The sequence below is a fragment of the Asparagus officinalis genome, chromosome 5, assembly GCF_001876935.1.
Source record: "Asparagus officinalis chromosome 5, Aspof.V1, whole genome shotgun sequence".
Classification (NCBI taxonomy): domain Eukaryota; kingdom Viridiplantae; phylum Streptophyta; class Magnoliopsida; order Asparagales; family Asparagaceae; genus Asparagus; species Asparagus officinalis.
In genome coordinates, this window is record NC_033798.1 from 112,272,277 (window position 1) to 112,288,281 (window position 16,005).

The 16,005-nt window shown below is 38.1% G+C and overlaps 1 protein-coding gene across 1 annotated transcript in view; it reads left to right on the plus strand.

The window, feature by feature from the left end:
• LOC109840722 (calcium permeable stress-gated cation channel 1-like) overlaps nt 1,322-16,005 on the plus strand; it is a 32,124-nt gene continuing 17,440 nt past the window's right edge. Inside the window, exons 1-7 of the mRNA XM_020409463.1 lie at nt 1,322-1,734; nt 2,558-2,901; nt 3,100-3,246; nt 5,348-5,483; nt 7,307-7,408; nt 15,324-15,443; nt 15,559-15,639. Coding sequence (XP_020265052.1) covers nt 2,588-2,901; nt 3,100-3,246; nt 5,348-5,483; nt 7,307-7,408; nt 15,324-15,443; nt 15,559-15,639 — 900 coding nt within the window. The 5' untranslated portion in view covers nt 1,322-1,734; nt 2,558-2,587. The remainder of the gene's footprint in view (nt 1,735-2,557; nt 2,902-3,099; nt 3,247-5,347; nt 5,484-7,306; nt 7,409-15,323; nt 15,444-15,558; nt 15,640-16,005) is intronic.

Genomic DNA, 16,005 nt, shown 5'->3' on the forward strand with positions numbered 1-16,005 from the left:
TACTTAGATACGGATACATCTTAGTACCTAGTTGGTGTTGGTCATGAGTTGGTTTAACTCCATTGACTTTTCTAAGTTTATTTTATTTATATTGGTTTTGAAAATGTGACCGTTGATATTTACAAGAAGGCCAGTTTTAGCTCGTGCACGACGCGCGGTGCTGTCAGCCTGTCATGGTCCACAATCCACATGTTTTCTGCGTGGTGAGGATATTTATTTCCGGTCAGAAGTATTTATTTTGCATAGTGTGTATACACATCTCTTGAGACGGACCCGACCCGTATATGAACTCGTGTAAACCTTTCATTGTTCTTCACATAAGTACGTTTTTATTCTCATCTTCTTTTAATGTGAAAAGGTTTTATTTAGACGAGTATAGAATGGATTCTTCTTTGGCGATTGTAGCCGATATGAACAATAAGACCTAGTGTAGTGATTACATTCTTAGGGGATTTCTTATCCAAAATTTAACGTGATAATAATGTGATAATTATATAAACTAATTAAAATCTTGACTTAGTACTAGCCAATTAAGTAATCTCGAGATTTTTTTTTTCAGTCTTTTCTTATACATAAGTAATACTTTTCAATATGCTTCAAAGAGATAGAAATATGTGTGTCTCTATTATTTAAAAGGAAAAAATATATTGCAGAAAATTGTAATGAATATTCGCATTATTATAAGTTGTATTGGGGATCTACTAACAATTTCAATGATTTCAGAAACTAATTTCAAACTGTTAAAATATTTGAGCAACTAATATAAAATTCAAAACGAATTATAGTCGTCCATGATATAATAATGCTTGAGATTTACCTTATTAACCAATTACAACCAATTTTTATAGGGTTTGGCCATAGTTTATTTTCTATTATTTATTTTCTCCCGGAAAAAAAAGTTAGATTTGAATCCTCTCCGGTTATGTGGTAATTGAAGAGTCTCCAATTCCTCCAATCATCTTACATTACGAATTCAAGGGACAAAATTAGCTTACGAGATAAAACCACTATGAACTTGAAAACCGCTATTTTTCGAAAACCACTGTTCTTTTAAATTACTATCACAATAGTAGAGTCCTACATAACATAATCTCGTCCATTGAATTCAGAATGTACAATAATGATAGGGGAAATTTAAGACTCTCCAATTGCTGATCACTTATAGAGGATCTAAACCAAAAAAGTCCATCCTATAAATACTAATCCTTATTACTCTCATTAAAATTTACCTGCCGTTATGTTAGGGTCTGCCGCCATTATTCTACCGACCTCTCACTAACCAACAAAATTATCTCTCTCTCTCTCTGGCTCTCTCTCGCGTCCTTTTTCTAACGGCTCTATCTTCACACTGTCCACACCCCCCTTTACTCCTCTTGCCGACAACTATCATCATCAACCAAAAAACTTACAAATCGCCATCAAACCAAACCCTAGTTTTTTTTTTCCTTTATTACTCACATTTATGTATTAGTTGAACAAAAACAAAACAGTGAGTACTGCCAGATCCCTTCACAGCCTCTCGTTTCTTCTTCTAGCGTTTTATCTCCATCGTCATCTTTCAATTATTTCGGTTGCTAGATTTAGAATTGGGGAAGTAGTGAGGGTTAAGTTTATCCCTTTGGGGGTAGGAGCGAATCCGTACTTTCCTTTTGTTGAAGGTTGTGGATGTGTTTACTCCTTTGTTGATCCTTTGCCTTAAAGTTTCTACAATTGGCAAAGACTGAGTTGGTGAAGGTACGCCCTTTTTTCTCTTCTTCTTAATTTAGTGTTTTTCCTATAATTAGTTTGAGTTTTTTTAGTGTCATTGTATGCATTTTGGTTTGAGGAAAGACCATGGTTAATTTCCGAAGAGGTTGATGTGAACGACCTGACTGAGTCTGTTGAAGGAGGTTTTTGGGTCTGGATGTAGAATTTTTCTTTTTTTCGTAGAATTGATTCAAATTCAATATTTCAGGGTGTTAGACAGTTATACAGGGCTTGATGATATTTTTTTTTTTGGTTTTCGGTTTGATGATATTTTCCTTCTTTATGCATTTTCCTGTTTCACACCGCCTTATTATAGTCGATCAGGGTGATAATTTTCGTTTATGGGAAATTCAATGGTGTGAGTTTTTATGACAGGGCACTAAGATTACGTATTTTTTTATGACAGGTACTTAGATTACCTATTTTAACACCACAAATTCTAGATGATGTCCTTGTTGTTTCTGTAAGCATGAGAGTAAGATGCATAATGGCCTTGGGACATGAGGGCTACTACTACTATCTTAGTTTGTAAAAAGAGGTGCCCGACAGTTGCTTAATTATCTTATTTACAAGAAGTGATTGTATTACTTTCTTTTTAGAGTTTAAAGTAGCGCATTTGGTATGAACCTGCAGCATCTTATCAACTTTCCGTGTTTCTATATATGTGCTCATATTGGTTGTTGTCGCTTATCTGATAAAATGATTTGGATTCTTGAGTTTGATGCTAGTGCTTTTAGTTCATTTATATTAATATACTACTTTGATGGCATATCTAATCTTTTTGTTCAATTCAATGTGTAAAATTTTCCAGGGTTGGTTTTGTAATCATTGAGAGGAAGTTATGGCTACACTTACCGACATAGCACTCTCTGCGGCTATAAATATTTTAAGTGCCTTTGCATTCTTCGTGGCATTTGCAGTACTGCGACTGCAGCCATTCAATGATAGGGTGTACTTCCCAAAATGGTATCTTAAAGGTGTTAGAAGCAGCCCAACAAGCTCTGGGACATTAGTGCGGAAGTTTGTCAATTTAGACTTCAGATCATATATAAAGTTTTTGGAATGGATGCCAGCTGCCCTTAAAATGCCTGAACCTGAACTCATTGACCATGCAGGGCTTGATTCTGCTGTTTATTTGAGGATATACTTGATTGGGTACTCCCTTTTTGCTCGATGACTTTAGTTTATACAAAGCAACTAGTAACTGATTAGTTTATTTCAAATTGTTTATGTTTTTTTTTCCTCTCTTTATCTCCAGTTTCTTTTAATCTTTTAAGCTTGCCAATAAATGCATAATGCAAAACACCAATTCACAATCTTATTCTTCTGTTGATGGTGATTCTTATTTTTCAGACTTAAAATATTTGTACCTATCACAATGGCGGCATTTCTAGTCCTGATACCAGTCAATCGGACCAATGACACTCTAGCGAAATCAACGGTAGTACACAGTGATATAGACAAGCTTTCCATATCAAACATCAAAATTGGATCACAGAGGTGAGTTCCAAATATGTTTTTACTTAAATTAAGTATGTATTTCAGGTTGTGATTTGATCAGTTATGCATCTAGTTGTACTTCAGAATTTTTATTTTTATTTATTTATATTTTGTGCAAGATGTTAACTGAGACCTTCTAGGTACTACTATTGTTATTTATTTTATTTTGCTAATTGTTGCGGTGTATGAAAAATTAACTGCTTAAATTATGGCTTTGCTGATGGAACTATATGGGTATTATACTATTTCAGACTTCTGGCATTCACAATTTTATATTGTTTATATTAGCAGTAACAACTACAATCGTTTTCATGTTTAATTAGGGAAACAACAGTAGAAGAATTATGTTCTGATTCTTGTGTCTAATGAGGATTAATCTGATAATAAGTTACTGGCCATAACTTCACCTATGACAATAACAACAAAGCCTTTATCCCCGGGGTTGGTGTCAGTGACATGAGTCCCTTTTCTCCATCCGGTTAACAATTAACATATCCTTGTCTACATGTTCCTTGAGAGCTAGCCTTAGTCTTATTATCTCCTCTAGTTCCTACAGCTCTTCCAATAAGTTGTGCTCTCACAGGTCTGCATAGTGCATATTATATTCTTAGCCCATCCTAACTGTTTCTCCCCTATTTTATTCTTAATCTGAATCAACTCAAGGAGGCTTTCCTTTCTTATGTGACCTTCTTGGCATGATTCCATTCATCTATCTCAGCCTTCTTTTTCAAATTCTTGGGTAAGGTAACAGTGAGGTGATCCTGTCATCAAAATCAAGTAGATGTATTTCTTTTTAGTTATGCAGTGAAGTTTATACAACAGGGAGCTAGTTAATTCCCCCAAGTTTGTGAAGGATTTCACACTAATATCTAAGATGATGAGGCTGTAAGTGTTATTTTTGTTTGAGGTATAACTTAAATCCTAAGCCCTGGTCCTCTATCTGCCCTCGGTTCTGATCTGATGTCATGTTCTGCTCATGCAGTAAAATTCATATTAAACTCACGTTCATTTCCTGGTCTTTGGTGGCTACTCTTGACAGTATAGTACCTCTTCAGTGATGTCCACAGACTCCACACCTCTGGTACTCTATCTGCTTCCAACCTACCATGATAACTGAACATGACTAAACATGATATCTGCTTCTCAACAACGCCGCAAGTCCCCCCCCCCCCCACCCCCCACTCTTATGAGGCAAACCTCAATTTTCTCGGCAGCTTTGGTGTCTACTCTTGATAGTGTAGTACCTGTTCAATGACGTCCACGATTTCCGGTTTCTTCTTTGATTCCTGGAGTAGCAGGCAGGTACTGTGCCTTGTAGAATCTTCCTTTTATGCAAAGAATATGTATTCCGCCTGGTCATTGAGTTGAATTCAATTGTTCCAGTTCATTCTCACTAGCCTTTTCATATGTCACTGCTATATGTTATTTGCATTTGCCTCTATTAACTTCAATACTCTATGCTCAATTGCATAATTCCTCAAAGGAATCCAGACAAACTATTATTGGCATGAATCAGGCGAGTTTGGTTGTGCATGTTTGTGTAATCGATTCCATATTCAATTTTTTTACTCTCGAAACTCTTTTCCTTTTGAAATTGTTTATTTTCTAGAACATTCTATTACTCCATATAGATGGTGAAGGATGACACAAGGGAGTCCTCACTACTTTTAGACCTAGAGTTTCAAAGCTAACTGTTTCGTGTAACTGTGGCCATGCAATTATTTCTGTTTAAAATCATAGTGACTTTTTCAAAATTTTAGTCCTATTAATTTTTCATTTCAAGTCTATTAGAAAACAGAAAATGGCATTAAGTAATGAATTCATTGAATAGCATCACACAAAGGTACCAGGAATTAAAAATAAACTACTGGAGGTCAGATAGATTATCTATTATTGGCAGAAGAAATCATGTTTGTAGTTTTCTAATGTCTACTTTTAACTACAATCCATTGCACTTACCAGAATAATCTTGGCCTTATTCTCAATCACAGCAATTGCATGCTTAATACTAGTCATTTCTTACTTCCACTCCTATTGTTTTAAATCTGCTATCTTCTTAGGCAAAATTTAGACCTTCTTGAGTTTCTCATTCTCTTTGCAGGTTTTGGGTCCATATAGCAATGGCGTATGCCTTTTCATTTTGGACTTGCTACGTGTTACTTAAAGAATATGAAATAGTTGCATCAATGAGATTGCATTTTTTGGCTACAACAAAACGTCGTCCAGATCAGTATACTGTAAGTTCTCAAATTGATACCTTCTGAATCTCTTCATCGCATATGAATAATACCTAACACCAAAACCATAGTCTTTGTTTCTGTGGACTTCTCTAATTTGTTTATTTGCTGCATATATTGGCTACTGCCATCATCCATTCCTATTCTTTAATTCTATTTACCTTCGGTCTTGTTATACACACCAATGCCATTAGATAGTCATGCTTACTCATTCCTCTAGACCGCATATCATAGTTTGGAACATTGACGATAGTTAATATTTCTTATGCTCTTCAATTTATCGGATGTGACTCACGTCTTTTCTTCAATATCTTATGGTTCCTTTTTGGACAAAGGCCCATAGGCTTACATATGAAAAATGAATAAGATTGCAAAGAAAGGGAGAAACTCTAAAGAGTTTTCCGTGAAAGTAGAAAGATATTTATCTTGGGGAAAACAAGTCCATGGGGAAAATGCTCCAATGAAGGGAGAAAGAACTTGAAAGAAGAGAACTATTTTCAAGTAGTCCCCCTGCCATTCCGTGAAAGTAGAAAGATATCCATCTTGGGGAAGACAAGTCCATGGGGAAAATGCTTCAATGAAGGGAGAAAGAACTCAAAAGAGGAGACTTATTTTCAACTAGTGCCAATGCCATTCTATGGAGTACTTCAAGCCTTCACAGCTATCAATTTGTAATAAGCTTCATATAGTGCACCCTTGCATTTTAGTTTGAAGACCCTTGCATTTTAACTAGTCCTGCTGTTCCATGGAGTACTACAAGCCTCCACCAGCTATCAATGGCCTCCTTACTGTGAAATAGAGTTGTTTGTAATAAACTTAACATAGTACATTATTGCATTTTAATTTGAAGATCCCTTGCCTGTTGCAGGTGGCGAGAAGCTCATAATGGAACTGTCAAAGTGCATTAACTAAGCTCACTTGGGCAGTATTACTCATGATATAGTCTATGTAGAACAGACATTTCTAATATGAAGCCATGTCCTTGTTAAAACACATATATCATGTACTTCCATGTGCCAGTATGTCGTATACTTGTGCAAGTATTATTTCAGCTTCCACTAAGTATTTGTATTATTTTAGAAAAAATGGGTACCTCCCGCCATGTTTTTCTGTTACTTTATATTCAATCTACAAGGAGGACCTCGCTTGTATTTATTACTGGACTCTGTCAAAACATCATGTCAGGTTTGCCTATTCTTACGGAATTCGACATGAATTAGCTATGTCATCCTACCAGTGCATATGCTATAATAAAAATCATAAGTAGCATACCCTCTTTAACATGTTTCATTTAATTTCTAAGGAGAATCCAGTGATTTTCCAGCTGTAAGTCCATATTGCCATAACATGAAAGATATGTTGACAAAAGAAAATAGTTGTGATAACTTTTGAGATCTTCACCATGTGATCCCTTCTTTCCTATATGGAACATCCGTTTTATTTCTCGACCAGTAAATTGATTTCTTAACATTTCTAGAGCATACAACTTTCTAAGCACATACATTTTATGACGTGTAGATTGTGATGAAAATTACAGATTGTCTGGTGGGGGGATCTTTATTGTAGTTTTATGAGTTCAAAACCATCTTTAAGTTTGTTCCTGGACCGCACCTATGTATTTATCTATATTAAAAGCACACTTAGTTCTTCTGGAATTCATTAATGCAGGTGTCCCATGCATGTGTTATGCATAAGATACATTGCTGTTTCTACTGTCTACTTATTGTAGTAAATTGTGTCTATTGTGCACAAAACTCTGAAAGTGAGCTGGTGTTTTTAGAGCCTTTTCCTCTCGCGCTAATCCATAATATATTTTGTTGCAGGTCATTGTAAGGAATGTGCCACCTGATCCAGATGAATCTGTTAGCGAGCTTGTTGAGCATTTTTTCCTTGTCAATCATCGTGATCACTATTTAACGCATCAGGTTTTGCACTTCACTTACGTGCATATTCCTTTAGCTCAACAGTGATTAAGGTTCATATTAGATTCTGATTCTTTTTATTTATAGTTCAAAAGTTGAACATTTTTATTTCAGGCATCTATATCTGTTTATACATTTTTTCCTTTTGAATTTTAAATTTATCTGCTCCTTGATTACTGCTCATATGGACACAGATGCTTTAAGTCTTATAATACTTCAAATGGACAATTTTTCTTAACCTTTATATCGCATGGTCAAATATGCCACTTTGAATTTCATTAATGCCTTAATTCCTAATTCTATATGTGTAATCATTTAGGCAGTTTACCTTACATACTGTAGCGGGATGAGCAATTTTAGGAGAACCCTCCATTGATAGTTATTGCTTTTCCTTTCTGCTTCAAATATCGTAACTGTGTCCTCATGTTTTTGGTATGTCGAGTTGCATTCTGTCACTCCCCAAGCCCGCGAGCCCATTGGCACAATGTGACTGGGGGCTCGTGGGTGTGGGGCATGACAAATGGTATCATAGAAAATTGCTAGCCGAAAGTGTGGAGCTAAATGCTACGTTGGCTAAGTGCTAGGTGGGAACGCGGTGGGAGCCACCTCTAGCGCCGGTAGGAGCCACCTATAGAGTCCATGTCACCTAGCACTGGTACTGAGATGTGCCAATTGTCAGTGGGTATGTATGAGATTAAATTGTTCATATAAATAAAGTCAAAGGCTCAAGTGCAGCATCGACTAGCTGATTTTGGCAGTGGTTTGAGCCAAAAAACGCTCTACACTCAGTCAGTCTCATGGCTTACATCTCGTCAATGGGGCTCAGGAGTCTGTGGCGTGACACATTCAGGCATTGGATATGGCAACTAATACCATTTCCGTAGCCCAGGAGTTGAGGTTCCCTCCTTGTGACAGTTCTTGTGCAAAACCCCAAATTTCTGAGTGCACTATTAAGTATAAGGAAATAATGCAATCAAGATTCATCTACTCAAGTGTATGACATGCCGTCACAATGTGGAATATTTATATTGTACAGTACGTACCATGTGAGGCAGTCTACCTTACATACTGTAGCAGGATAAGCCATTTTAAAAGAACCTTCCATTGATAATTTCACCTTTTCCATTCTGCTTCAAGTATCGTAACTGTGTCCTCATGTTTTTAGTATGTCGAGTTGCATTCAGTCATTGGATATGGCAGGTAATACCACTTCCATGGCCTAGGAGTTGAGGTTCCCTCTTTGTGACATAGTTCTTGTGCAAAACCCCCAAGTTCAGAGTGCGCCAATGAGTAAAAGAAAATGCAATCAAGATTTATCTACTCAAAGAGTATGACATTACATGACAATGTGGAATATTTATATTTTACTGATGTTAAACATTAGATATTCACCAACGTTGTCTTTTGGTCTCCCTGAAGACATTCTCAACTACATCCATTGCTCATTGTTAAATATACAGAATTAGCAGTTTTTCCATCATTCGTTTTAGATATACAGAAGACTGATTTAGCATCCTTTACACATTCACTTCAATATTCTTTAATTTTCCACCCGTATCAGGACAAGTTGTAAAGACAAAGGAATCTGACATCCTAGCTGCTGACTTTGCACTGACATCATTCTGTCTTGCATGGGACTTTGTCTGCATCCTGCATTTCCAGGTTAATTAGTTTGAATATTTCATAACCTCTCAGAATTATTGACTACATTATATCTTTGTTTTCGCCAAAAGTTGGTTTCGTTGTCGAATTCATTATATCTTCGGTCGATTACAATAAATTCAAAGAAAACAGCCTTTTTATAAGACTCTTTTGCACAACAAAAGAAAATTACAACTCTTGAGAAAATAAACGCAGGATCGTTGTTTGGATCACTGCTTTCGTGGGTTCTTTGCCTGTGCCGGGAGCGCGTTAGCTCGTGGACCACCGAATCACAAATCGTGAAGAGGGGTTTACTGATTCTTCCTTCGTTATCGAAGTTAGAAATTAAAACGATATCTTATCGAAGTAAGATAGTCGTTCTTCTTGAAATCAAGTCAAAGCCTGATTATCAAGGAGTGGCCGAAAGTTCAAGACCTCTGCTCTCTCTCTGCTCTGGATTGCTCTGAAGTGTTCTGAAGTGCTCAAAATGATCAGCCCCCCGAGAAAATAGCCTTCGGGGGGTATATATAGCCTCTAGGAACAGTTGGCAGAAAACATGTTCGCGAGACAGCTTTTGCTGTCTCGACGGGCGAGACAGTGTTTGCTGTCTCGGCCCGCGAGACAGTTTTGACCATCTGAAAACTGTCTCACGTGCAAGACAGTAAATTCTGTCTCGCACGGCGAGACAGCAAAGACTGTCTCGCGTGGGCGAGACAGTAAAAGTCTGTCTCGCCCGCGAGACAGTAAAGACTGTCTCGCGCGGCGAGACAGTCAAGTCTGTCTCGCACGGCGAGACAGTCAAGACTTGTGTTTTTTCTGCCTTTTTGGATGATTTCCTCTTGAGCTGTATTTGGATATCTTTCAGCATTTTTTGACGCCTACAGATACCCCCTCCAAAGTATTCCAGACTCAATCTTTTATAGAGGAGTTCTGGGATGCTTTGGATAAGATAGATCTTACTTACGATCCTTTCAATGCTTGGTTGAGTAGATCGTATAGAGGAACCCGTAGGTGGCTTCAACTTTTGATCTCTTTGTCTCTCAATCTATTCAGTGCTTTGTAGAATAGTTAAGATTCTTCCCGGCATCGCGTTTATCGCTTGTCCATTGTAGAGATCTTGAATTAAAGCTGGAACTTGTACTTGTGAGATCAACTCTCGTCATCAAGCTGACACTGCATATACCCGTTTAGGGGTAGTCAGGTTATTCTCAAGAATATTTTAACTGATATTCTCTAGAAACTTCCTGTTGAGGATAGGGAAACAGTTTAGACTCTTATACCTATTTGGAGTATTCAGGTTATTCTTAAGAATATTCTGAGTAATATTCTCCAGAAACTTCCTGTTGATGATAGGGAAACAGTTTAGACTCGTGTACCTATTGGAGTATTTAGGTCTCTTTTTTGTTGGTAGAGATGAACCCAGAATCGGAGAGGAAGAATTTTATATTCTATCTCCTGGTCTCTTGTTTGTTGGTAGAGATAAACCCGATGATGGAGAGGAAGAATTTTATATTCTATCTCCTGGTCTCTTGTTTGTTGGTAGAGATAAACCCGAAATCGGAGAGGAAGAATTTTATATTCTATCTCCTGGTCTCTTGTTTGTTGGTAGAGATAAACCCGATGATGGAGAGGAAGAATTTTATATTCTATCTCCTGGTACAAAGGAAATTTAAATTGGGATTTCTATTCAGAGAATCTGAATAAGGTTTGATCAATTGTTGTTTGTTGGTAGAGATAACCCGGAATCGGAGAGGAAGAATTTTATATTCTATCTCCTGGTACAAAGGAAATTTGAAGTGGGATTTCTATTCAGAGAATCTGAATAAGGTTTGATCAATTGAGATTGGAAGCAATCTTAACTTTTATAGTTTTGATTGCGCAAATCGAAGCTGGACCTCCCGTTCATGGAAGGAATCGAAAGGGGATTTTGGTTTTGGTCCTAACTGTAGTAAGGTTTGACCAAGTGGGAGTTCTGAGATGATCCTAACTGTTTAAAGGTTTGATCATCCAATTTGTGGACCTCTCGTTCATGGAACGAATCGAGAGGGGATTTTGGCTTTGGTCCTAACTGTTTAAAGGTTTGACCAAATGGGAATTTGAGACGATCCTAACTGTTTAAAGGTTTGATCGTTCAATTTGTGGACCTCTCGTTCATGGAACGAATCGAGAGGGGATTTTGGCTTTGGTCCTAACTGTTTAAAGGTTTGACCAAGATGGGAATTTGAGACGATCCTAACTGTTTAAAGGTTTGATCGTTCAATTTGTGGACCTCTCGTTCATGGAACGAATCGAGAGGGGATTTTGGCTTTGGTCCTAACTGTTTAAAGGTTTGACCAAGTGGGAGTTCTGAGATGATCCTAACTGTTTAAAGGTTTGATCATTCAATTTGTGGACCTCTCGTTCATGGAACGAATCGAGAGGGGATTTTGGCTTTGGTCCTAACTGTTTAAAGGTTTGACCAAGATGGGAATTTGAGACGATCCTAACTGTTTAAAGGTTTGATCGTTCAATTTGTGGACCTCTCGTTCATGGAACGAATCGAGAGGGGATTTTGGCTTTGGTCCTAACTGTTTAAAGGTTTGACCAAGATGGGAATTTGAGACGATCCTAACTGTTTAAAGGTTTGATCGTTCAATTTGTGGACCTCTCGTTCATGGAACGAATCGAGAGGGGATTTTGGCTTTGGTCCTAACTGTTTAAAGGTTTGACCAAGATGGGAATTTGAGACGATCCTAACTGTTTAAAGGTTTGATCGTTCAATTTGTGGACCTCTCGTTCATGGAACGAATCGAGAGGGGATTTTGGCTTTGGTCCTAACTGTTTAAAGGTTTGACCAAGATGGGAATTTGAGACGATCCTAACTGTTTAAAGGTTTGATCGTTCAATTTGTGGACCTCTCGTTCATGGAACGAATCGAGAGGGGATTTTGGCTTTGGTCCTAACTGTTTAAAGGTTTGACCAAGATGGGAATTTGAGACGATCCTAACTGTTTAAAGGTTTGATCGTTCAATTTGTGGACCTCTCGTTCATGGAACGAATCGAGAGGGGATTTTGGCTTTGGTCCTAACTGTTTAAAGGTTTGACCAAGATGGGAATTTGAGACGATCCTAACTGTTTAAAGGTTTGATCGTTCAATTTGTGGACCTCTCGTTCATGGAACGAATCGAGAGGGGATTTTGGCTTTGGTCCTAACTGTTTAAAGGTTTGACCAAGATGGGAATTTGAGACGATCCTAACTGTTTAAAGGTTTGATCGTTCAATTTGTGGACCTCTCGTTCATGGAACGAATCGAGAGGGGATTTTGGCTTTGGTCCTAACTGTTTAAAGGTTTGACCAAGATGGGAATTTGAGACGATCCTAACTGTTTAAAGGTTTGATCGTTCAATTTGTGGACCTCTCGTTCATGGAACGAATCGAGAGGGGATTTTGGCTTTGGTCCTAACTGTTTAAAGGTTTGACCAAGATGGGAATTTGAGACGATCCTAACTGTTTAAAGGTTTGATCGTTCAATTTGTGGACCTCTCGTTCATGGAACGAATCGAGAGGGGATTTTGGCTTTGGTCCTAACTGTTTAAAGGTTTGACCAAGATGGGAATTTGAGACGATCCTAACTGTTTAAAGGTTTGATCGTTCAATTTGTGGACCTCTCGTTCATGGAACGAATCGAGAGGGGATTTTGGCTTTGGTCCTAACTGTTTAAAGGTTTGACCAAGATGGGAATTTGAGACGATCCTAACTGTTTAAAGGTTTGATCGTTCAATTTGTGGACCTCTCGTTCATGGAACGAATCGAGAGGGGATTTTGGCTTTGGTCCTAACTGTTTAAAGGTTTGACCAAGATGGGAATTTGAGACGATCCTAACTGTTTAAAGGTTTGATCGTTCAATTTGTGGACCTCTCGTTCATGGAACGAATCGAGAGGGGATTTTGGCTTTGGTCCTAACTGTTTAAAGGTTTGACCAAGATGGGAATTTGAGACGATCCTAACTGTTTAAAGGTTTGATCGTTCAATTTGTGGACCTCTCGTTCATGGAACGAATCGAGAGGGGATTTTGGCTTTGGTCCTAACTGTTTAAAGGTTTGACCAAGATGGGAATTTGAGACGATCCTAACTGTTTAAAGGTTTGATCGTTCAATTTGTGGACCTCTCGTTCATGGAACGAATCGAGAGGGGATTTTGGCTTTGGTCCTAACTGTTTAAAGGTTTGACCAAGATGGGAATTTGAGACGATCCTAACTGTTTAAAGGTTTGATCGTTCAATTTGTGGACCTCTCGTTCATGGAACGAATCGAGAGGGGATTTTGGCTTTGGTCCTAACTGTTTAAAGGTTTGACCAAGATGGGAATTTGAGACGATCCTAACTGTTTAAAGGTTTGATCGTTCAATTTGTGGACCTCTCGTTCATGGAACGAATCGAGAGGGGATTTTGGCTTTGGTCCTAACTGTTTAAAGGTTTGACCAAGATGGGAATTTGAGACGATCCTAACTGTTTAAAGGTTTGATCGTTCAATTTGTGGACCTCTCGTTCATGGAACGAATCGAGAGGGGATTTTGGCTTTGGTCCTAACTGTTTAAAGGTTTGACCAAGATGGGAATTTGAGACGATCCTAACTGTTTAAAGGTTTGATCGTTCAATTTGTGGACCTCTCGTTCATGGAACGAATCGAGAGGGGATTTTGGCTTTGGTCCTAACTGTTTAAAGGTTTGACCAAGATGGGAATTTGAGACGATCCTAACTGTTTAAAGGTTTGATCGTTCAATTTGTGGACCTCTCGTTCATGGAACGAATCGAGAGGGGATTTTGGCTTTGGTCCTAACTGTTTAAAGGTTTGACCAAGATGGGAATTTGAGACGATCCTAACTGTTTAAAGGTTTGATCGTTCAATTTGTGGACCTCTCGTTCATGGAACGAATCGAGAGGGGATTTTGGCTTTGGTCCTAACTGTTTAAAGGTTTGACCAAGATGGGAATTTGAGACGATCCTAACTGTTTAAAGGTTTGATCGTTCAATTTGTGGACCTCTCGTTCATGGAACGAATCGAGAGGGGATTTTGGCTTTGGTCCTAACTGTTTAAAGGTTTGACCAAGATGGGAATTTGAGACGATCCTAACTGTTTAAAGGTTTGATCGTTCAATTTGTGGACCTCTCGTTCATGGAACGAATCGAGAGGGGATTTTGGCTTGAAGTAAGATAGTCGTTCTTCTTGAAATCAAGTCAAAGCCTGATTATCAAGGAGTGGCCGAAAGTTCAAGACCTCTGCTCTCTCTCTGCTCTGGATTGCTCTGAAGTGTTCTGAAGTGCTCAAAATGATCAGCCCCCCGAGAAAATAGCCTTCGGGGGGTATATATAGCCTCTAGGAACAGTTGGCAGAAAACATGTTCGCGAGACAGCTTTTGCTGTCTCGACGGGCGAGACAGTGTTTGCTGTCTCGGCCCGCGAGACAGTAAACACTGTCTCGGAAAAGGAATATTCCTGGCAGTGTAACCGCAGGCAGTTTTCATCTTAACTGCCTTCCCACGTTTCAAACTCCGTTATTTTGGCAGTTATCCACGTGATTCTCGCCCACGACGTTTCCCACGTTCTTGAACAGTTAGTGGCCACGTGTAGGGCAGTTACAAATGTAGTTTTGACCATCTGAAAGCTGTCTCACGTGCGAGACAGTAAATTCTGTCTCGCACGGCGAGACAGCAAAGACTGTCTCGCGTGAGCGAGCTGTCTCGCACGGCGAGACAGTAAAGACTGTCTCGCACGGCGAGACAGTAAAGACTGTCTCGCACGGCGAGATAGTAAAGACTGTCTCGCGCGGCGAGACAGTCAAGTCTGTCTCGCACGGCGAGACAGTCAAGACTTGTGTTCTTCTGCCTTTTTTGGATGATTTCCTCTTGAGCTGTATTTGGATATCTTTCAGCATTTTTTGACGTCTACAATCTTTAGTCACTATCTGCAGCGAGCAGCTTAGTCTCCTATCCGTGGAAGAAAGTGCGATTCTCATTTTGGGCAAGAAGTTTAGTCTCTTACTATTCTGTCACTATCTGTGCTTCTGTACCAATACTCTGTAGCAGCATTAACCTAATAAAATTTTCATAATTTCCGTGTCTGTTATAGATTGATTATTCTTTTGACTTTCAATTTTGACAAATATATAATGTACTTTTAAGAGCTGTACAATATTATACATCTTATCTTCCAATGTTTCTCATTTATGTTTGATTTGTATCGTATAAGTAGTTTATGGTGTAATTTTGGTCTTCATTTCTGATTGAAGATGTCTTTCAGGTTGTGTATAATGCGAATAAACTTTCTAAGCTTGTTGAAAAGAAGAAACAGTTGACGAATTGGCTTGACTACTATCAACTAAAGTATGAAAGAAATCCATCTAAAAGGCCAACTCGAAAGGTTAATTATGTAGACAACTTCAACCTTTTATCTTATAAACAAGAGGAAAAGTAGTTTGTTGATTTGTATGTGGGAAATTCTAGTCTAACCAGCATTCATCTTTTCTTTTTATCAGACTGGTTTTCTAGGGCTGTTTGGCACGAAAGTGGATGCAATCGACTCTTACATATCAGAGATTGATAAGCTATCTGAAGAAGTAAGTGGTTCTTTTTTGTTCATATATAACAGTTAATTTCTACTGTCCCATGGTTATTTGCTGATAACTATTGTTTTATTCATAGTCTCTGTATCTAGGAAGAAACCAGTATTTATGAAAAGCATTCTCTAAAGCAGGGGGCATATTTTCAAAATATATCTGGTCTATGAATTTGTGAATTTCCCATTTATCTTATACAAAATATAAAAAAGAACCAGTTGGGATTCTAGATTCTGTCCCTAAATTTTTTCTCAACTTGGAAGACCAGTTAATTGATGTTGAAATCTATGGAGATGCAGAAATTTCCCATTACCACTTTTAGAAGTTGATTGATGTCTAAATCACAATGTCAAACATTTTTGTTTA